At 37.2% G+C, this 22,279-nt stretch overlaps 1 protein-coding gene across 4 annotated transcripts; it reads right to left on the bottom strand.

Moving 5' to 3' along the window:
- Window positions 1–1,683: 1,683 nt before the first annotated feature.
- LOC132075782 (uncharacterized) lies at window positions 1,684–22,023 on the bottom strand. Of its 4 annotated transcripts, XM_059476489.1 has the most exons (19): window positions 21,049–21,335; window positions 20,573–20,678; window positions 20,113–20,181; window positions 19,626–19,656; window positions 18,457–18,516; window positions 17,855–17,914; window positions 17,469–17,549; window positions 16,650–16,786; window positions 14,731–14,853; window positions 13,209–13,251; window positions 12,190–12,303; window positions 11,723–11,837; window positions 9,669–9,714; window positions 9,317–9,376; window positions 7,179–7,286; window positions 6,019–6,115; window positions 4,874–5,071; window positions 3,980–4,063; window positions 1,684–2,378 (listed from the first exon to the last, which is right to left on the bottom strand). In XM_059476489.1, coding segments are annotated over exons 1-18 (1,530 nt in total). In that variant the 5' UTR covers window positions 21,051–21,335; the 3' UTR covers window positions 1,684–2,378; window positions 3,980–3,983. The 4 variants fall into 4 exon arrangements, with proteins under 4 accessions (XP_059332472.1, XP_059332488.1, XP_059332463.1 ...); XM_059476505.1 differs by lacking the exons at window positions 1,684–2,378; window positions 20,573–20,678 and adding an exon at window positions 21,807–22,023 and having other exon boundaries at window positions 3,846–4,063; window positions 21,049–21,128; XM_059476480.1 differs by lacking the exon at window positions 1,684–2,378 and having other exon boundaries at window positions 3,846–4,063.
- Window positions 22,024–22,279: the final 256 nt, after the last annotated feature.

The following is a 22,279-nucleotide window of genomic DNA, read 5'->3' as shown; positions in this document are numbered from 1 at the left end:
ACCTGTTGCATTCCACAGCAGCAGATAACCGTTGTTTACATTTTGTTCCTGAGGCCAGGAGGAAAAATCCTAAGGAAAGGATTTTTCTGAAAATATGTCTGTGACAGCTTTTTGCAAATATTAAAATTAATATTATATGTGTTGTGTTAGAAAGTAATGCTGTGTTAATTCTCTTAAGTAGTGTGTTAAATATAGTTTAAGGTTATAAAAAATGTTAAAATAGAAACTATGCTATGTAGGATACTTTTTTTAAAGAAAGGACTTGCAGCAAGGTAGCAGCCACAGGACACCTAAATCTTTCAGGGAAAAAGAATTTATTGCTGTCTTATCAGAAGAAACTTCTTCCCACCTCAAAGGCACTGTTAGGATTTGGAGGAAGAAGTTGGCAATGACCAGACAGAATCCTGTGTTTGAATGGAATTTATGCATCATGTATGAGGTGTATGAATATGCAACAGGCTGTTGTTTTTAAGGGTTAATCCTTTGTTAACATGTGTCCTTTTTCAGGCTTGTGCTGCCCAGAAAAAGGTACCCAGACGTCCGTAATTCTTTGTGTCTATTGTCTCATATTGTCCTAATTCAAATTGTCCAAATTATTATAACTCTAATTGTATTACTATTTTTATAACCATTTTATTACTATTAAACTTTTTAAAACAAGTGATAGGCATTTTTCACAGGTTGGATATTAGGAAAAGGTTCTTCATGCCGAGGGTGGCTGGGCTCTGGAACAGGATCCCCAGGGAAGTGATCACAGCACCAAGCCTGAGTTAGATGTGTTTGTACAAGGCTCTCAAGCACATGGTGTGGCTCTTGGGGTGTCCTGTGCAGGATATACCTCCAGCCAGGGGCTGAATTCGGTGATTTCCATGAGTCCCTTCCACCTTGGTTTACTCTGGAGTTCTGTGAAGATGAACTCCCTTCCCTTAAAACATGGCTGCTCAGGCACCACAGCAGAAAAAAGATGCATTAATAATAACCAGTACCCAGATAAGCACAAGTCCTGTGAGGAGCAGCTGAGGGAGCTGGGGTTATTTAACCTGGAGAAAAGGAGGCTCAGGAGGGACCCTATCCCTCCCTCTCTACAACCACCTGAAAGGAGAGTGTAGCCAGGTGTGGGTCGGCCTCTTCTCCCAGGCAATCAGCAACAGGATGAGAGGACACGGTCTTAAATGTGTCAGGGGTAGTTTAGGTTGGACATTGGGAGGAATTTCTCTACTGAAAAGGGTTGAACATTGGAATGGACTGCCCAGGAAGATGATAGAGTCCCCATCCCTGCAGGAAAGAGAGGAGTGTCACAGGTTAGTAGACATGATGGTATTGGGTCATGGGTTAGGCTTGATCTAAGGCCTTTTCCAACCTAATTGATTCTGTGATTCTTCCAGTGAAGGCACTGCAGAGTGAGCATTGGCATTTGAGGTTATTGTTATTATTTCACACACACAAGGTTATTATTTCACATATAAACCACGAGGCATGCTGCAGGCTTTTGTGCATACCCAGATAAAGCTTGCTGCTCCAAAGGGGTAATGAATTCCCACATCAGAAAGAGAGCACGAAACCCTGGGAGACCCAGGAAGCAACAAACAAGGAGGATGTTCCACACCTGTCTACAACAATGTCTCAATTCACACGAGACACTAACTCTGCAGTTGCAAGCTCTAAACTTCTTATTTCCTGCCAATTAACCTGTGAACACCCTTCTCCCTTCCCCTTTGTGCCTTCTGTGAGGAATAGGAGTTCTGCAGCTTTTTGTTAAAAATCATTTTCCTCTACGCTCTCTGGTCTCAGTAAAATATGTAAAAACCTAGATGAAGCTTTACAGAAAATTAATTTTCTCTTAGTTTAATTTTTGTTATTGGTTAACTTTTAATTTTATTAATTCTCTAGTTACCTCAGAAGTCTGCCTTGCTATTATTGTGAGAAACCAAAAAAATATAATATTAAACCCCACCAACAGCACTGTTTAAATATTACCAGTAAAGATAATACTTCTTTTTCTTCCTTACTTTGCAATACTGGCACAAGTAAAACATTAAAATGTATTTTGGAACAAATATACAGTTTTCCATTAGTATGAGAATACACCAAGCCATCACAAAACAGAGGCAGATAAAAGAACAAAATAATACAATGCTTCTTCAGCCTCTATTTGCACCTGGTAAGAAAGGAAAAAATAAAAATAATTGTACAGCTGGATGGACTATGTTGGACTGTGTTTTTTGAAAACAGTTCCAGAAGCATTCACTTGCTGACTCTTATCCAGTTCAGGCTTCTCAGCTGTCTTTGAGAGGCACAGCAGCACTCTGCAGCATGCCATTCAACCATTTTATGTCAGTGTACTACAGATTTAGATCTTCTTTGTCAGCATGCTCCTCCTGTACCCAAGCAAAAAAATCCATCTCAAATCCAAGTCACTTCAACTTTATTGTAACTCTATTTCCACTTGAAATGATTCCACAGTAAGAGGAAAAAGAAGCTGTCTCAGAGATGGCCATTTACAACAGTTGAATATTCTAATTTTGTTATTTTAATACAAGATTGTTTTGCATCTTGAAAACAAACAGGAAAAAGATGTTTCTATTTTTATTTTCAGAATTCAGAATTTTTGCTGATTAAATTCACCTCCATGAAGCAGGCATTAAAATTATTCCTATACAGAGTAAATGAAATGTAAGAACTCTGGTTCCATCTCTGCCTCTGATAAGAACAGATTTAGATGCCTTCCAGAAATTCCTCAGAGTTTCTTTAAAACACAATGTTTTAATTTTTCTGTGAACTGTTTTCCTTCCTGGGTCCATTCACATAATAAAACTCATAAATTTTGTTGCTGCTTTCTTTGTTACCTTAGTTTTACTGCATCTTGCATTCCATGGTATGAAGATGTGAAACCATCAGGATGAGAATTCTCAAATTCCATCCAGATCTCAAAAAAAAAGTAAGTTAACACTAAAAAGTTCATATGCCATCTGGCCCCAGCATGTCTAAGTTACATCAGTATTTGGCTGCAAAGCTGAAGAGCTTTAATTAGAACCACTGAATGCTACCCAGCATCACAAGCAGGAATTGAATTTTAATCACTTTAAAAAAATATTTTTTCCCAAGCAAACTAATCTATAACCATTCAAAACATTTTTTCACCCTCCTACAAAAGTAGAAGTCATTAATGTAGAGACATGTACACTCAGTCAGAACCAGAACTACTTTAGTTGGAAAAAAACTCATGTTAAAAGAGCCTGAAGGACAGTGTAAGCCAGCTTTCATTTCATTCTCATACTGGCAGGATAAAAGACAAAAGATACTCTTGCCACTCCATCAGTGCCTCTTAGTCAGAGCCTGCTTATATTTCCTGTTGGGAAATATCTCTAAATTTGCAAACTTCTACTAACTTTGCTGAGCTTCTATGCTCCCTAAATCAGCTATAATCAAGACACTTCTAGTCTCAGCAAGAGACTGACAGCGCTGACTTTTTATTATTATTTTTAATCTTATTAAGAAAAAGATATGGAGACTTGTTCATAACCCTTATATGGGAAAGAGTTTTTATTACAAAGGCTTTTTAGTCAGTCCCAGCAGCCACAGGGAATAACTTCCAAGCATTTCTAGTAGGATGAGTTTGTACTGCTGAGTGCAGTAGTTCATTCTGCTAATAATTCTTTGTAAAAGAACCAACATTAAGAAAAGTTCAGACTGTCAATATATTTAATAAAACTGAAGAAAGCAAGTTTACCTTGCTTGTTTTAAAAAGCTGTTTTAACACAGAAAGAATGAGCACGAGCTTTACAACCTTTCCACAATATAGAACTTTCAGCTAAATGGAAAAATAAATAACAAGAACATCAAAAGCAAGTTATTAATTTAATATAAAAAAACACTGTACAAAACTTAAATGTAAAACAAAATAACTCCATGAGGTCAAATGAAGTAAAGCAACAAACTTAGAGGAAGTAAACATTGCTACATTATCTCTATTAAGTACCATGTCACTGTGTGCTGCCATTGCTTGGTCCCCTCAGAGTTCCACTTTCAGTCAGGATCCTTATAACATTCGGTATATCGATTCCTTAGTTAAAGGCAAACAAACAAACAAAATCAAAAAACAAGCAATTTTATGATAAAATTAATTTAAAAATACATGTTATACTGAAACATTCAGATGCTGAGATGAGTTTTGGATCTTTCCTCATTAAAAGAAAAATACCTTAATGGAGAACAATCAGTATGTGCCTGGAAACTGTAAGCTTTCCTACAATGTACTCATCTTTAGTGTTCATCTTTTAACCTTTGTGAGGTTACACACTCTGAGAAGCTTAGAAACATACACAGGAAGCTTCTGAAGAGAGAGCAGGAGTTGACTGAAGACATGGGAAGGTTTAATAGCTGACACTTATTAGAAAGTTGTATGCAAAAGGGAGACTACTTGTCTCTGATTCATTATTATTTCTATGTTACTGTGCAAATACACTTCTTTCAGGAACTGGTAAATAAAAAAATTCTTCACTGTTGGTATTCATAAAACTAGCATTTCTCCACTTACAGCTCAGAGAAGATTCTAATTTTTTAATAACAATATATTTGGTTTTAGTTTACTGTCTCTTGCCATGCAAATATTACTATGCAAAAATGAGAGAAGAATTAAAAAAAAAATCAGCAATTACTAATGCCTGTATGGGAAAGCAGCTATTCTGAAATACCATTCCTAAACTGGATCCTGCAAAAGTTAAGGGTGGGAAAAAAGAATTCTCTTCAACTCTCCCTAATACCTCAAAGTTCTTTGACCCATATAAGTCCTTGATATTTCCCAGCTAATAAATGATGTTACGTATGTGTTTATATATGTGCATGTGTGTGTGTACATGTGTATGCAAATTACCTCTGAAAGCTGGATTTGATGCTGCTATTTTGTGCAGGGTGTCAGTAACCTCCTCAGCATTCATGTTTCTTACACTCTTCAAAAATTCAGTCGTGATGTTGTTCTCATATGCTGTTTCCAAAGAGCCACTTGAAAAGTTCTGGGCTTCATCTTCATTGGCTGGTAAGAACTGCTTAGCTGACCAGCTGCTTGAGTAGTCTAAAGAAGGGAAATACTGTTTTTCAGTAAAAGGGGATTCTGAAGAGACTTCACCACTTATTTCTCTAAACAGGGCTTTTTCACACCTGACTTGGCTGTATTTTCAAACCACCAAGAGTCAGGAATGCTGTCCAGTTACAGAAAATCCTGGAGAAACAACGGTGGGGAAGTAGGTGAAAGCTATTTCCATTACACTTACAAAAACAGAATAAAAGTCTCAAATCTCACATATTCAAAGTCACTGCAATTTTTGGTATTACCATTGTAAAAATTAAGGTTTTCAAAAGCTAAACTTTCTAGAAAAACTAGAAAATTGACACAGTACAGAAAAAAAAAAATCACACAGAATAACTTCCCTAGTATTCCAGGATTCTTGGCTTTCCAAGCATAGGGTTGTACTTCCTAAGTTTAAGAAAAACAGCTATTTGTTTCTATCAGAAGAAAATTACCTCCAAGAAATCCAGGATTGTTTGAAAAAATTAATCAGAAATACTGAGCCCAATTAGCTGAAGTATTCAGGTATTAAAGAGAATTATTCATCCTCTGCCACATAACTTTCTACTAACATCTTGATTTGACTAAACCTGCAGGAAACATCTCCTCCATCAAGAAGGGAAAAAATATTGGGGGAAAAAAAAAGCCAAAGAGACTTTGAAAGTCTCCTTAGAAAAAGGTGCCTTTGAAAACAGAGGACAGGACAGTCAGAGTTGGTACTAACTCAATTTCTCCCCAAATCCTACAGTTAAGTAGGATCAATGTATTTCAATTGTCTTCTAATGTTAGTAGAGAGTGGGGGAAAAACCCCAAACCATTTATGCTACTTGACTCTGGCTTTATTCTGCTCTTAACCACTGCTTTTGGAAAAGCAGGAAGAAAGGCTTACTATCATTTATGCAACATTTAATATTAAGATTAAACTATATTAAAGACTGCAAAGCCAACATTACCAGTGTCAGAGTCATTAATATCTGCTGAAGTTGGGCCAGGCTGTTCTGTGGAATATTCTAGTGCTGCTTCTCCATTATATCCAGCACCTAGGTGGTCCTATGAGTTTAAAAAAAAATAAATAGAAGTTTAAAATCTCATCAAGACAACCTCTTGGAACAATGAACTACTACATTTTTAATGATCACAAACCAAATAAAAGACCAGTATTTCTGCTACCAAATCTGAAAAATCGCATATTTCTTTGCAAATCGTAGGGCTAATAACTTCTCTGTACACACTGCCCATCAGATCTCTCTATGTCTGAAAAAGCTCTATCTTAGGCAAAGAAGTGATACTCATTGAGCCTAATTCTCAACTTGTCAGATTTCAAAAGGAAGCATTTATAATAATAGAAGATTTAGCTTCTATAATAATAGAAGATTTAGCTCATAATAGAAGATTTAGCTAAAAACATTACCAGTTGAAAGATCACAGTTTAGAATACTAACAAGGCCTAATGTAGGAAAACATTTTGGTCTTCCACACCTTGTAGGTTGACAGTTATTTCAGTTAGGACTTCATTATTTTGTAACAATGTCAGCAGCCTCAGAAAAGTATTCAAAACACCTCCATATGTACTGCTTATGTAAAGATAAGTCAGTCAGAAGAGGGGAAAAACTGGGTTCCTAATAGTGGACGAAGAATGAGACCTTAGATAAACACTCCAAAGAGTAGGACCAGAAGTTGTATAAGAAAAACAAATCACATCACTGATGCATGGTGAATAAAGTGAAGCCTGGGAACAGGAACAGGATACAGAACAGGAGTGTTATGCAAGTCAGTAGAGATGAGAAAAGCTTAAGTCAGAATTAAAAATGAGCAAAATGAGCAGAAAAACTTAGATGGAAGGAAAAGCATGGGAAATAAGTGACAAGATGATTTTTACCTTCTATCAACAATAAAAAATAAGCAAGCACTGTTGACCAAAAATTAAGACTTGTCAACAGAAAAGCTAAAATTTTACCCTATCATCACTACCAAAATTTCTGTATTTAACGAGCAAAACTTACAATACAGTCTCCACAGTATTTTTGTTTTATAGTATCATCTCTAAAATTAAAATGCACAATCACAGGAATCTAAAGGTTTGTAGAACAAACCAAAACAAAATCCACATTACTTTGTTTGATGCAGCCTGCTGACGGTATTCCACCAGTGCATTTGTGAGAGTCTGTGTAACTTTCAGGATAAATGAAGCATCATCTTCATTCAGTATCTCAAAACTTTGCTAGAGAAAAAAGAAACAAAACACACCATAAAACATTTTTCCTCAGAAAACCTGAAGTATGAAAATTTGTAAACAAACCTGCAGGAACCTCATTTTCTCTGTGTCTCTACCCTTTTGTCAGACTTAGATGGAATTACAAAGCAAATACAGTTTTTAATCCCATAAACTGGGGGAAGGAAGGTAGAATGAAAGAGAAATCTAAGAGAAGGAAGATGCAGCTATGCAACACAATCATTTGAAAAGGAATAAAACAAAAATATGCCTGGACAGATATAGAAGATAATGCTTTTCCTTAAGTATTTTGATCTCTTGCCAAGATGCCTGCATACAAATGAATGTGTACACCTTCCCTGAGGCAACATAGTCATAACCAATTTCTCTAGAATGTAGCAAAAAGCCAGAATGCTACTGAATTTAAATGTACATGCTGCCTTGCCTTACAATAACCTTATTTTTCCCTAAAAGTCTACAGAAAAAGCAATCTTGAAGCTGTGAAGCTCCACTAGGGAAGCAAGTTCTAGCACCAACAGCACTCACAGAGACGGCTACATTTGTCATCCTCTTGTCTACACCAAGAAAATTATGCTGAAAACACTTTCCTGGGGACAAAGCAAAGAACTCCAGGTGTGTCCTAGCAGTTCAAAGTCGTCTGGATTAGAAACAAACACCTTTAAACACACCAGACAATAGAAAATAAGTAATAGAAACTTAGCATTAAGTTCATATGAGACAGCGTAACAACAGGGACTGTATTATATTTTTACCACTAATAGTACTTCTGTCTCCTGGTTTACCCAAGTTATATTTAAGGAAGATCTTCTCAAAACCTATCTGGAAAAAGAAGAGTAAATTGTGGCAAGAATATCTTTGCTAGGAGGTAATAAAAGAATATAGTATAGACAATTATTGGACAGCTTTACAGAATACAAACAGCAAGTGCAGAAAAGATACCTGTAAAATTACTTTTCACCACATAACAAACTTTTGAATCCAACAATAGAAACACAATGCAGCTTTTGAAAAAATTACAGTAGATGAAAAAATAAACGATTTCCACACTTTGCAAAACAGAATAGTGTTCCAATCACATTCTCAATAATCCTATTTTCTTCTCAGAGGACAATCATATTAAGAAAGAAGATGCCTCAAAACAAATTCAAGTTTTATTGACAAGGTGTAATCTCTATACCTAGTAATTTCCTATAAAACAAGAGGACAAAACCATTTTATGATAGTCAATAGTGCCTTAATTACCATGCAGTAGATCGGTCAAGCAACTATCACTAAAGATTTCCATACAGTTTTTCAGTGCTTTTATGGAAATCACCATTTCTGTATGCAAGATCACAACTGTTGTTGATACATCTAATAACTGGAAAAGGACAGTTTTCCACTGTTACTGAGTGTATCATTGCTGTGCATGCGTACCTAATACATATTTTCAACAACTGAACAGAATTCCAGTGTACTGACACTTACTTCAGAGAGGCACATTTTGCAGTTATGGGGGAGCCCTGTTTTTAATACACAACTTGCATTTTATTTCTTAAAAATCCCTTCTTTCCTTTCTCTGTATCTCTGATATTTGTCTTCATTCTGCTTCTTTCTGTTACTGAACTTCATATTTCCAAATTCCTCATTTGAAAATTATAGACCAGTTATAGAAACAAAGGAGAAATAAAGTTTAAAAAAGTCATATTACCTAAACATGTAGTTAAGGAGTGAAGCTAAGATATAGTTGAAAACAAATAATTTTCAATGCAAGTAATTCCTCTGACAGTAAACCAATATTTTGGCAAAAGCAATGTCTAGAAACTTGAAAATTAATAGACACATTATAAATTCAGTGACATTCATTTTATTCTGAATCCTGCCTTCTGGCAAAATGGTAATCTGTTAGATTACAAGACTGCCTACATTCTGCCTTTCATTGCTTGCTACATTTTAGACTTAGCAAACCAGTGATTTCATTCTTAGTTTTTAAATTTTTCTTCCAAAAATTTTCTTGCAAGCTAGGATTTAACACTTACCAAATAACCCAACAGTTCTTCTTGACTAGTGAATTCTTCAGGATCTTCTGTAAATTCTTGCTGTTTGACATAAAAAGAGGTCCTTAGATCTATTATATGCAGCACATACAAATAAACAATAATAACTATGGTTACTCTACAATACAAATTGCTTGTGCTGTTATGAAATGTGTACATAGGTTTTCATAAAAAAGTAGGAAAAAACCTTGTTGTTTATAGTTTTGCCTTAGTAACTTTGTAGCTAATTTATTTGCAATAATATTGAGTAAGCAAAGACCATTGCCAATCATATATGAATTATTCCCCCAAATATTTGGAAACTGGAGTAACCCATTAACAGAAAAATATTCACCTGAGCTTCTGTGTTTTCTTCCTCTGATTGTTTATTGGTCTCACACCTTGAAATAGAATAAATAAATCAATCAGTTCGCTGATTCAGCAAAATTGTGTAGCCAGCCAATAACTGCTAATCAGTTTAAATTCCTGCCACACTACTACTACAGTAGTTCTGATACACTCTGAAAGAAAGGTCACATATTATTTCCTCAGAGAAATCCCAGTCATCCCAGATCATCATAAAAAGTATTTATGCTGTGTGGATTTTATTTAGTGTGGTTATCTAGCACATAAGCTCTAGAACCCAGAGTTAATAAAAAAGCTTGGCATTGGTGGTAATAGCTCCAAGATTTTTGTACACATTGCAGCGAGACAAGGCTCCTAATTACAGCTGGATTTTTATCAGCACTTCAAAAACTAGCCTTTAAAAAATTCAGCTATAAAAAATTGGTGGTTTACAATGCAGTCACCAAATAATGGGCATAAAAATATTCATATGGCAAAACATTACTGTGCCATATTTGTGCTGTTCTGCCATTACCACTACTACAGATACATTCCAACCCTTTGCAAGCCCAGGAACCAGGGCTGAGAGTGGCTGGGTGTTTCTTAAATTCACCAACACCCTATGACTGCCAAGCCTAAGCCCTCTTCTGCCTTGAAATGTTTCTTAGGAATCAAAAGTTTAGTAAAAGCAGATGATGATAATATAATTTATATCGTCAGATGAGTGTTCAGAAACTTAAATACAAAGAAATGAGGAGTCATAGAAATTCTCAGACAGGCACTGCAGAATCTTTAAGTGGAAACAAGCTGTCAATGAGGATCTGATCTTAGTTCTTTTAAGACACTATATATCGAGTTCTTATCTTCTCTAGTAGTCTCAAAAGAATAAATAAATAGTAAAGAAACAAGCTGAAGCCCTAATTTAGTTACTAACTTCCAAGTCAGTGTCTCACTGCAACACCTGGCTGTTTATAGTCACCCAGAATCCATCTGAGCCAGATTAAAAGAAAAACATTAAGTGATATTCCAAAGGAAGCTATTCTTAAAATTTAAAAGTACAGGACTGCACAATGAAGATCAGTACCAGGCAGAAATAGACCTCAGCATCTCCAGACATGGATGGCTGAGCTTTTATACATTTCCTACTCTTCATGTTTTCACAGACTGGTTCAGATTCAGAACTGTTAGTTATTTGAAAGCCAGTAAGTAAACACAAAGATTCATAAACCTGGACTTGAATCTGGTTTCAATTCATTGTTTTCCATAATGGCTGCTCCACAGAGAGGCAAGTCTGAAAAAATGTACTTCAGGAACATGAAAATTTCTTCTTTAACAATGAACAAGCAAAAGCTGTTAGCCCTCCATGTCTGGGAGAGACACTACTGGTTAAAAGTTAGAACACATTCCAAGGGAATGCCATTAAGAAAAAACCAAGTAACTAACTTGGAACAAAAGTCCTGTGTCTGGCTTGATGCCTGTATATCCCTTTCCAAATGCCCTCCTGTGGCTCCTGGTGCTGCAGGAAGATGACCAATGCTGGAGATGTCCTCCTCACGCAAAGGCTGGCAGTTACTCACCTCACAACTCTGTTACTAATAAGATGCTCACAAGCAGCAAGCACAGTTTCACCATTTTAGAACACAGCTGCTCCTTTGAAACACTTATTCTCCTTTGTAAAGGAGAAACCCCAACTGTTTCAACTACTACTGATTGTGTTTCCCTTCCAAAATCAGTTCACATACCACTTTAACTATCTGACATGAACCTGCGACAGAGGCAGTTTTAAACCCTGAGGAGACATACTTTTGGAACATTTTGAGCAACACATGACAACTATACTTTAGGGTTAATAGTTAAATACAAGAGCCAGCTGCATCCAGAGCAAAGTCTGAGGTCACTTTACATACACCAGGTTTTCTGTCAATGACAGAAGTTTAAGGCTCAGCACAATTTCAGAAGACATGGATTTTACTATGCAAATCCAATACAGACAATTGTCACACATAACATTTTCCTTTAAGTTAATTTAAATGGGTTTGAAGGTGGTGATTTTTTTTCTTTTACCATTCTGAGTCATTGCCTTTGCTGCTTTCAATAGCATTATTAGGTTCAACTTTTTCATCTGGTTTTCCCTGTTCTTCCTGCCTTTCTTCATTCTGCTCCTGAACATTATTTTCATCTAAAACAATAAAAAGGTATGTTAAGTGATGTTTTTCCAGTGTTTAATTTTAAAAATATTCTAAACAAAGAATACTTCTAAAGACAACATCAATAAAATCTAAAGGTGGAAGTAAGGTATCTTATGAAGAAGTAAAATAAAAATTGAACCTAAAAATCAGTAGAAGTAGAATGTTTTCTTCACAAACACTGGGATTATTCCTTCCTTTGCCACTGACCCCAAGACCATCCACACAACTGTGCAAATTCACCTTTATAACTCTGTGGAAGCCATGAACAGGCACATGTAGTACATAATTCATGCACTGGTGAAAGTTAAAAAAAACAATAAAAGAAATAATTTTTCCTCTTACCTCGCATAGGCTCTGTCAGTTCCCCATCTTTATTATCTGTTTTTTCTGCATCACTAAGGGGTGCATCCACATGCTGAACTTTAGCTTTTGAAGGGCTGCCCTCTGCACTGTGAGCTAAACAAACATGCTTGAAATGTAGCACAATGGACATTTTCTTGATAGAGGGTGGTTCTACTACTGCACTTCAATTTCACCTAGCTCTGTTTCTAGGCAATAGTACTTACAAACACCAAGAATAATTTTATTAGCATTGTTATGTGACACCATATTAAATATGAACTACAAGTCAGCAACAAAGTTTAAACAAAGTATTTTATAGCCTGGTTATAATTACATGCTTGCATCTCCTAAAAAATGTAAATACTATAAATGTAGTAGAATGCTACAAAGTCACATGCAAAATAAGACACATTAACCAACAGGTTACAGTCAAGAAATCTAATTTGAATAGGACTCAGCTTATTTCAGACCCCTTTTCTAGATTCAAAATGGCTATTTTTCTCTTCAGAGTACAACACTGCTAATTTAAATAACTTCTACTGAGTTATTTTAAGGTACCACTTACATGCTAATATACACTAAAATTAAGTACATTAGTTTTAATTCAAATCTTTATTTTTCAGGTAATGCAAATCATAGCAAAGTTTAGCCATTTCCTCAAGTGGCATTCAGCAATACTGTCTGTCCACCTGGACAACACTGTACTTACGAGTTTTAAAACATTAACTGAGTGGGGAAATCTCAGAGATACCACATTCCTACAATTCTGTGAGTATCAATGTCTAGTAAAACAGAAAGTTTTCTATCAGAGAGAAGAGCTATAGCTGTGCTTTAAGAATTCTGTATGGATTTCTGTACTGCAAATTAACTACTAGCACAGAGCCCCAACCTGCTCCTTTTGTCCAGTTCACCAAAATGCTGGTGAGTATCTGACACTGCAGAGACAACACTGGTCTGATTTATATCAAAGGAGGACCAAATTAGAAATTGATAATTTGCACCCCACTGAGCACACTTACATTCTTGCCATTTCCTTCTCAGTTTTGGAACACCTATAACAACCTAAAAATAAAACCCATTTATGTTAGTTATTTTGTGGATAAAATTATTTCATAGATATTTCATAGATATAACAGATTTTTATTTTTCTAGGAATATATGACCAGTAGTGTAAAATATGTGTGTGTAAATCCCTCAATGGATATTCAAAAAGCTGATAAGTTAGTTACTGAGACATTTATTTACCACAAATAAATTTCTTCTAGAGCTTAGAAAATAAAAGGAAATTAAACAGCTGAATTCAGACGATATAGCAGTAAAATTAACCAAGGTCACACACAATGTGTTTAAAAGTTCCCTACATCAAAAATGGATTGCTATGGAGGTAATAAACTACCTAGAAAAACAAAAAGGTCTACAAAATACAGATGGAAGTAAATATTTTCATATCCATGAACATAAATCTCAAGTAAAATAAACAATCTCAAGTCAAGAAGAAATTCAAGTAAGTCAAATGAAAATGTTGCTGCCAACAGTCAGTTGATTTTTGTTTTAAGCAGAGGTTAAAAATGAAGGACAGACAGAATGGATTTGATAATCTGAAATCACTCCCTTCTACAGCATTCATTCTTGACTTATCTTCCAATATTCCCATACTTGTTTTTTTATCAGAAAAGGGTACGATCAGAGCAGGCTCTAATTCTTGAACCTAAGTGTGATAGTATCACACAGAATGGGAGGACACTGCCAGCTTTAACATAGGAACCTTGGGAGCTCCACTTTGGAAGGAGACATCTATGCACATGAAGTAGCATTAGCTAGGGATCCTGTCAGGAAACAAGTTGATGGAGAAAACAATTTAAATGTGTACCACAAAGAACTGTGAGCACCTCATTAAGCTTGTCATGAACCAGCTGGTGGTAAGGTGAACCTCAAGAAGAAACTTCACCAATATCCTGTCCATATAAAGGCATTATAAATACCACTGCAGTGTAAGTAAGTATCAACAGAGAGCAATATGAAGATATCTCCACATGAATATGTTTCTAAGGGTCTGTCAGTTTCCCATCTTTATGGGCAGCCCCCTAAGAATTTAAGTTTATGGCACTTCTGTGATGCCACAGCACTGCTGATTATTTCATGTCAACCTGCAAATTCCCACACTTCCATCTGTACTATGAGAAATTTTACCTGGCTTCCCTGACAATTGCCACAAGCTGCTTACAAAGCAGAAACTACTCAGAAAAATTATAAAGGCAGTTTCCTAGCAACAAAAAAAAAAATCTTATTTTACACACACACACAGAGCTGTGAATTGACTAAATATTAGTATATATATTCTGTGTTATTTGTGCACTCAGATAGAGAAATTTTGTCCAGAATAATCCCAGAAGAATTGCTAAAATGACAAAAAGCACCTGTAAAAAGGTTTAAAAAGTAAGATTTTCCCACCTTCCAAAGCAAATCCATCCACCATAATGGAAATTACATTTTTTTTCTTTATTAAATATAAACCTTCTGGAATTCTTAAGAGAAATGTACCTGTATTTGTTTTCTTCCTTCTTTCTTCTCAATTGTTAATCCAATTTGCCTAACTCTTTTGTTTAGTTCAGAGCCTTTACCCTTGACTTCATCAGATTGTGCTATCTCTGGATAATGTTGTCTCTAGAAAATAAATGCAAGTCTTTAAGTCACACGACTCCTTCCAGATCTGGCACAGTTAATAATCATGGGAGATAAATCAACTTCTACATATACATAGCAGAACTTATTAAAATAGTTCTGCACAGAATAATTTAGGGAATTGAAGCCAAATCTTCAGCCCAAAACAGGGTTGACACTGAATGCTGAACTGGTTGCGTCAGGCTTTGCCTGCTTGGGTCTAAAAACCTCTGGAGAGAGAGATTTCCCCTTTCTCTGGACAACCTGCTCCAATGCTTGACTGCCCTCACAGCAAAAACTTCTTTGTGTCATGTAGGAAAACGCCCTGCTTGAATTTATGTTCCTGCCAAGAAGCTCCAAAAAGGGTCTGGTTCTGCCTTCTTAATGACCTCCTCTGAAGTACTGGTGGGTTACTGTTAGATCTCTCTGACACTTTTTCTTCTCCAGCCAGAAAAAACCCAATTACCTCAACTTCTCTTCATAGTACAAGTGTGCTTCAGCCCCTGACCATCTTGGCAGTTCTCCACTGGACTAGCTCAATTTCATAAATAGCCTCCTTTCTGCAGTAGCACAAAACTGAACACAATACCCTGGATATGGCCTAGCAAGGATCAAGAACAGGGGAATAATCACTTCCTTTGATCTACTGGCTGTACCCTTGTTAGTAGAGCTCAGCTTGCTGCTAGCCTTCACTGACACCAAGCTACACTACTTATCTTGAGCTTGTTATCCACCAGGCTCCTTTTTCAACAGAGCAAATTCCAATCATTTAGTCTCCCGTCTTTTCTGCTACCCAGGGTAATCCAGCTCAGGTGCACAACTTAAAAGTTATCCTTCATGACTTATTATATTTTTATATTTTATTTAAGAATTTAGGAGAGATGCAGTTAACAAGTGTAAGATTCAGAATTGCAGGAAACAGTTGCAAGTTAGCAGGAAATGCAATAGCTGAGAACATCAAAACTCAGCATGTACATCTGAATGAATGACCAGAAACAGCATGGTGTTTATGAAAGACATTACTGCAGATTCATAGCAGCACACCCAACATTAGGCCTGAAGCTACCCCAAAATACTATGTGAACTCAGCTGTCTATGACTTTAAGATGTGTTCAACATAATACCAATTTTGAGAGACTTTTATGGGGAGTATCAAAATACTTTTCAGTATATTGCTTTCTCAGTTTTGTTACAGCTCATCCTAAGCCAAGTAAACACTCAGAGACTGGAAAGCCTAATTTCTCTAAACATATTAAAAATTATAATGTTTGAATGTTTGTGAGCTGACGTGAACCTCAAGAGCTTTGTCATAAAACAAGCAACAGAACAGACATGTCTTCTCCAGTCTCAAAACAGAATAGGAGTTGGGTTTTCCCCCCACTGATTCCAAGTCACTCTATCTAATAATCTAATATGTATCACATTGTCTAATTGCATCATGTTCATTTATAAATATGCTCCTTTCAAAGCATCTGAAAGATTAAATAGTTTCTTCATTGATACTCTTCTCTTACATAATACAAAAATCAGTCAAACACTTATTTCTAATCCATTTTAGCTACAGATTTCATTATTGATTGACCAAAACAGAATAAACTGCACTCAGTATCAAGCAATGGACACACATGCATATTACTGATGAGAATTTTAAGTCTATTCATCACACCTGCACAATTGCAATACCAAGATTTTCACAAAAGCTTATGTAAAACCTTAATTTTTTTTTAATCAAAATTTGACTAACTAATTCTCCCCTTTAATCATTACATTAAAAAAAAAAAAAAAACAAAAGAACTTACCAAGTATGCCAGTCTGTGCTTGGAACCACAAACATGCATGAACATGTTACTCAGTCCTGTTTTACAGTAACATAGTTGACATTCATAGAGAAAAGGAACATTGTCTTTTGTTCGGTATTCTATTATGTAATTAAGTCCTGTATTGAAAACAAAAACCAAACAACTTAGGAAATTTCATGTTTGCTGGAACAAATCATCAGTGCTGGTTGCAAAGGAGCTGATCTTAAAGCCCTGACATATAAGGAAAAGATTACTACTGCATGTCAAGTACATCAATGAAGACTTTTGGAACCATCAGGTATTTTATCTTTTGGGTGTCTAGACTTAGAACACCAAAGGTATAAAACTGATGTTTTTAGGATGTCTTATGCTTACCACATAGTACTCAACAATTTATTTTAAAAATCCTAAAAAATAATAGCAACAATTATTTTTTAACTAATTAGAAGGGAATGTATTTTAATGAATGTCCCTAGTTGGCTTTTTCTGTCAACTCCTATCTCCACTCCACTGGATGGGTAGTTAAATTGCAAAGAGCCACACTGATCTCTTAAGTTAAAGCTCATTTTTGTCATATCACTTTAGATTGTGTCTAGAGAATATTGTCAGCTTGAGATATCTAATCAAATATGTTCCAGGCCAAATCCAATGATTTTGTCACTGCAATTTGTCACTTCCATACCATACTATTGGGTACTCAGTACAACCATAAGGAGATTTTGTAACATATTACCTGACTTTACATTTTAAAAAGCTGATCTGTACTCTTTAAAGGAAAATATCACAAAACCAAACAATTACAGTATTAAAAGCTCTCACCAAGTGCAGGTTCTGATTCTTTACATGTATTAAGCTGGTCTTCCAGTGTCTGTCCATGAAGCTTCTCTGGCTCAAGTGGCGCTGTAAGGAATTCACATACAAGTGAATCCCTGTTCATACATGGTCCCACATCACAAATTAAGTCAGTTAATATGAAACATTATTTCCCTCAATCTTATTTCCACTCTTTCCACAGCATTTGAATTGCAAAAATTAGGTATTATTACAAATTATTACTGCAGATTGAAAGTACAATGATCAGAAATAAATTCCCAATGACCTGCTAAGATCTAGACATCACTTGTAATGTTGTACCTCAAAATTTTTTATTTCTTCCACTTTTTTTTTTTCAGGGAGGTGTGGGGAGAGGCATTAAACATTCTTACCAAAATCGGAAAGTTTCGCAGGTGTTTTCAATTTCTTCCCTAAGCAACTTTCTGTTTTAACTAAAAAAAAAAAAAAGAAAACAAAAGTAAGAATCTGAAAGAAGTGGAAATAAAATTGTTAGTACAGCTGAAAGGACAATTTGGTAAAATAACTGACTACTTTAGAAAAAACTTTTTGAGCTTTTGCTGGTAAGAGAAAACTAAACCATGTTTAGTTTTGAATGTGCTAAGAGATTTTTTTCACAGATTCACGGACGATTTTGAGTTGGAAGGGACCCACAAGGATCACTGAGTCGTGTACAAGTCCCTGCTTGGGGAGTTGGTCCCCATGTACATGGTCCCACATCACAAATTAAGTCAGTTATCATGAAACATTGTCCCCAATCTTATTTCCACTCTTTTTAAAGCATTTGTATTGCAAAAATAAAGTATTACTACAAAATATTACTGCAGACTGAAAGTACAATGAACAGAAATTGACTCCCAACAACCTCATAAGATCTGGACATCACCTGTAATATTGTACCTCAAAATTTTTTTTTCTTCCACTTCTTCTTTTTTGGGGGGAGGGAGGTTTTGGGGAAGATGTTAAACATTCTTACCAAAATCAGGAAGTTTCACAGTTGTTTTCAATTTCTTTCCTAAGGAACCTTCTGTTTTAACTAAAAAAAAAAAAAAACCACAAAGAAGAAAACGAAAGAATCCCACAGAAGTGGAAATAAAATTGTTAGTATAAAAATAATTTGGTAAAATAACTGACTGAATACTTGAAAAAAACTCAGAGCTTCTGTTGACATGAGAAAACAGCTATGTTTAAGTTAAGTTTTGAACATGCTAAGAGATTTTTTTCACAGATTCACAGACTGTTGTGAGTTGAAAGGGACCCACAAGGATCATCGAGTCCTGTTCAAGGAATGAACCCTTGACCCTGGTGTCAGTAGCACCATGCTCCAAAAGATGGACAAAAAACATTCACACTAAACAACAACAAAGTTATTTCATGTCAGGCGATTCAATGAAGCAGGCAGAGAGGAAGATCAATCAAGTTCAATGTCTCTAAACATTTGAGGGCACCCAGGAATTTCAGGATATTTATTTCAGCAAGCATACAGCTGCTAAATATTTCATCACTTAAATTTCCATTACAGTCCAAACAAAAATTCTCAGATCAGGTAGGTCCAATGACTACATCTGACTTGAACAACAACTTTCAAACAGAATTCTAGGAGCAGTGAACTGTAGAAACCTGAAAAAACATTTTGGTGCATCATGAAACCAAGTTAGGAGAACAATTGCAAATGTAGTTAGACCTTCACTCCTTCTGGAACTAGACCAGTTCATCAAGACCCAGAGGAGGTTTAACGATTTATTAAACTTATTAAAAGTATTAAAAATATCTTCATTAGCTGAAGCAAATTAAACCCTTTTCAAAAACAAATGTAAAGTACATACAGTATTTCTACATGCTTTAAGAAGCATAGGATTTTAAATTATATTTTAACTTTTGAAGCTCTCTAATGTCTTGAATTCTTTAGGGTTTCTCAAAAATTTAACATAGGTGATTTTTAGTCTTCTAGCTAGTGCTTGTTAATCAACTGTGCATACCTCTTGCTCACATTACTGATTGATTAGGTAGCTATATCATAAAAAAGCACAGGATAGGTCTTAAAGAACAAGTCTTGTTTTCATTTGTTTCATAAACAACTACATTGGGGTAGGGAGAAAGATGTGGGTACAGGACACAGCAGGAAGCAAAAAATCTTGCACTTACTCATGCCATGAGTTTTCAGTGCTTCTTCAACCTACATTACCAAGTTATCAACCAAAAAATAAGAAAGGCATTTAAGAGTCAAAAAACAACAATGCATAGTTTTCGTTATATAGAAGTTCAATTAATACCAACAGCATAGACTATCTCAGGTGAACAACTACATGAAAATTAAAAAAGAAAAACATCTCTTTTTCTTCTGGAGATTGTCTATGATTTAAGCAATTCCATTTTCCCTTTATTAACAGCCACGTATTCTCAAGTATTGTCTTTACTAGACATAAAGTTGTAACATTTTCTGACAGGACTAACGTACAAAACCACATTCTACTTTATCATTGTAGAGAAGACAGTAAGTTAGCAAAACTAGTTAAATATCTGAAATTGTATGTTTCACCACCACAATAAAAACTAGATTTCAAACCCCATAATGTATTGCTAAATAAATTGGTAAAATCTGACAAAAAGTGCATTCCAAAGCTGATCTTACCGTCCTGTGTTTTGCTCCAAGGAAATGAGTCTGCAAGTTTAGTGCAGAAGAACACCAGATTTTGCAAATCTAGATGAAAGAGAAGAATTTCTAGCATTGCACACAGACCAAGACAAATAAAATACCACTCGTATCAAAACAGATCTACTATCAAATTGTTGGTATAGCTTAAGTTCTACAAAAGTACTAGCACTTCAAAGACAAACTAGAGCAATAAACTAGACAAATTCCTGAAACTGAATATTTTAAGGCTTCAAGACTACTAAAAGACAGTGAAACAGACCAGAGTCTCCACATCACGTGAGAATTTCAGATGCTCCAGAACTCTGCCATTATCTCATAACACTTTCTGTGTGGGCATGTGTGGATAAGTGAAGGTGGATCCAAGACCTTCCTCACACACTCTAGGGAAGGGAGAGCCACAGGCAGGGCATTAATTGTGACAAGCCATGACACCTACCTGAGGTGAGCCTGTTCCCCTCAGTGCTGCATCCACACTTACTCTGATCAGCTCAGGGCCTGCCTCACTCCCTTGGGAAAACTTCCCTATCACAGCTGGCTTATGCCTGGGTCAGTTCAAAACGGGAGCAGATTAAGTTTAAATTCACGTGAATGAACAGCAGCAGCCCAAATATTTTCTTCTCCTCTTAAAATCCCAGTGTGCTTTAAAAAAACAGCAATAAACCTGACAACTAGGGAAATCAGGATTTTTTGTTCTGAGCAGGATCTACACTTAATCACCCACTAAAAACAATGCTTTTATTTAGAAACATAATATTATTCACTTTAATAAGCGATTCTTGACACACAGCCAAGTCAGACATGACAAAGTCACCAAAACAAGTTCAGGTCCAGTGCTATTTACCAAGCTTGCTCAAGAGAAAAAAAATAACATTCACACTTGGTTTAGGTACAACTTCTGAAGTGAATACTTACATTGCAGTAAAAGGGGTTTATTTGCTTCTTTATTTCACTTTCAGGGTCCATATTCAGTCTTTAGATGATAAAAAAAAACTCTAGGAAAATTGCAGAAAGATTGCAAACTGTTGTTTGAGCTTCACAAAATTATTTACATTTTTTGTTCCTCTATATGAGGGTTGGGCACATTCCAGCTTTATTTTGCGTCTCGCCTTGAGTTATATTCAACCTTTAACTTCCCAGGCTAATGGTCCTATTTTCAACTCGAGAGCAAAACTACAGCATGGAAAGAAACAATTGTTCTCTGCGAGCTTCCCTCGGGAAACATTAACGTCACCAAAAGATTACGCAGAACAAAAACTAATGAAACAAAAATTAATGAAACAAAAACTAATGCGGGGCATTTCAAGCTTCCCCCTTCTTTCCTGGGACAGGACTGCGCGCACGGGCTGGGACAGATGACACAGACAGCGGGAACGGCCAGCTGGCAGTGCCGGGGGTGTGCCTGGGGAACAGGCGGCACAGGCGGGGTTCGGCAAGGACACGCTCCCACCCGGCCCGCGGCGGCCAAGGAAAGGGGGAGGAAGTAAAGGAGGGAGGGAGGGAATGGAGCGAAGGAAGGGAAGCAGGAAGGCCCCGAAGCTCCGAACCGCACGCCAGGAGCGGCGCAGGCGGCAGAGCGCCCTTCCCGGCACTTCCAGTCCCGCCGGAGCGGACACAGACGCTGCTCCCGCCGGAGCCGGCAGAGCGCCGGGCCGCCGCTGCCCACAACTCACCGGCGGGCCGGGCAGCGTCCGGAGCCCGGAGGAGCTGAGGGCGCTCCCTGGTGCCGCACCGGCACCTGCCACCGACCCGCTCGCTGGCGGGAGCTGCGCCACGCCGGGCGCGATGAGGCACGGAGGGGTGGCGGGAGCCCGGCCGGGCCGGGTACGGCACTGCGCGGTGCCGGCGGGCGGGGACGGGATCGGGGACGGGATCGGGAACGGGAGCGGGAACGGGAGCGGGGTGGCCGCGGCAGCTCCCGGCTCTTCCCGCGGCCGCCGCTGGGGGCGCTGGCGCGCAGGCGCGTGGGCCGCCGGGCGCTGTCGGAGGTAAAGCCCGAGCTGGGTCTGCGGCCGCCGCACCGGGGCGGGGATTGGGGACTCCCTGCTCCGCTCCGGGGCCCCGGGATCGGGATGCGGATGGGCACGCCGCGCTAGGGACGTGCGTCCCGGGAGCTCGGGCTGTGTCGGGTGCAGGAGGAGCTGCC

The sequence above is a fragment of the Ammospiza nelsoni genome, chromosome 1, assembly GCF_027579445.1.
Source record: "Ammospiza nelsoni isolate bAmmNel1 chromosome 1, bAmmNel1.pri, whole genome shotgun sequence".
Lineage (NCBI taxonomy): Eukaryota > Metazoa > Chordata > Aves > Passeriformes > Passerellidae > Ammospiza > Ammospiza nelsoni.
This window is presented reverse-complemented; position numbering and strand designations above follow the sequence as displayed.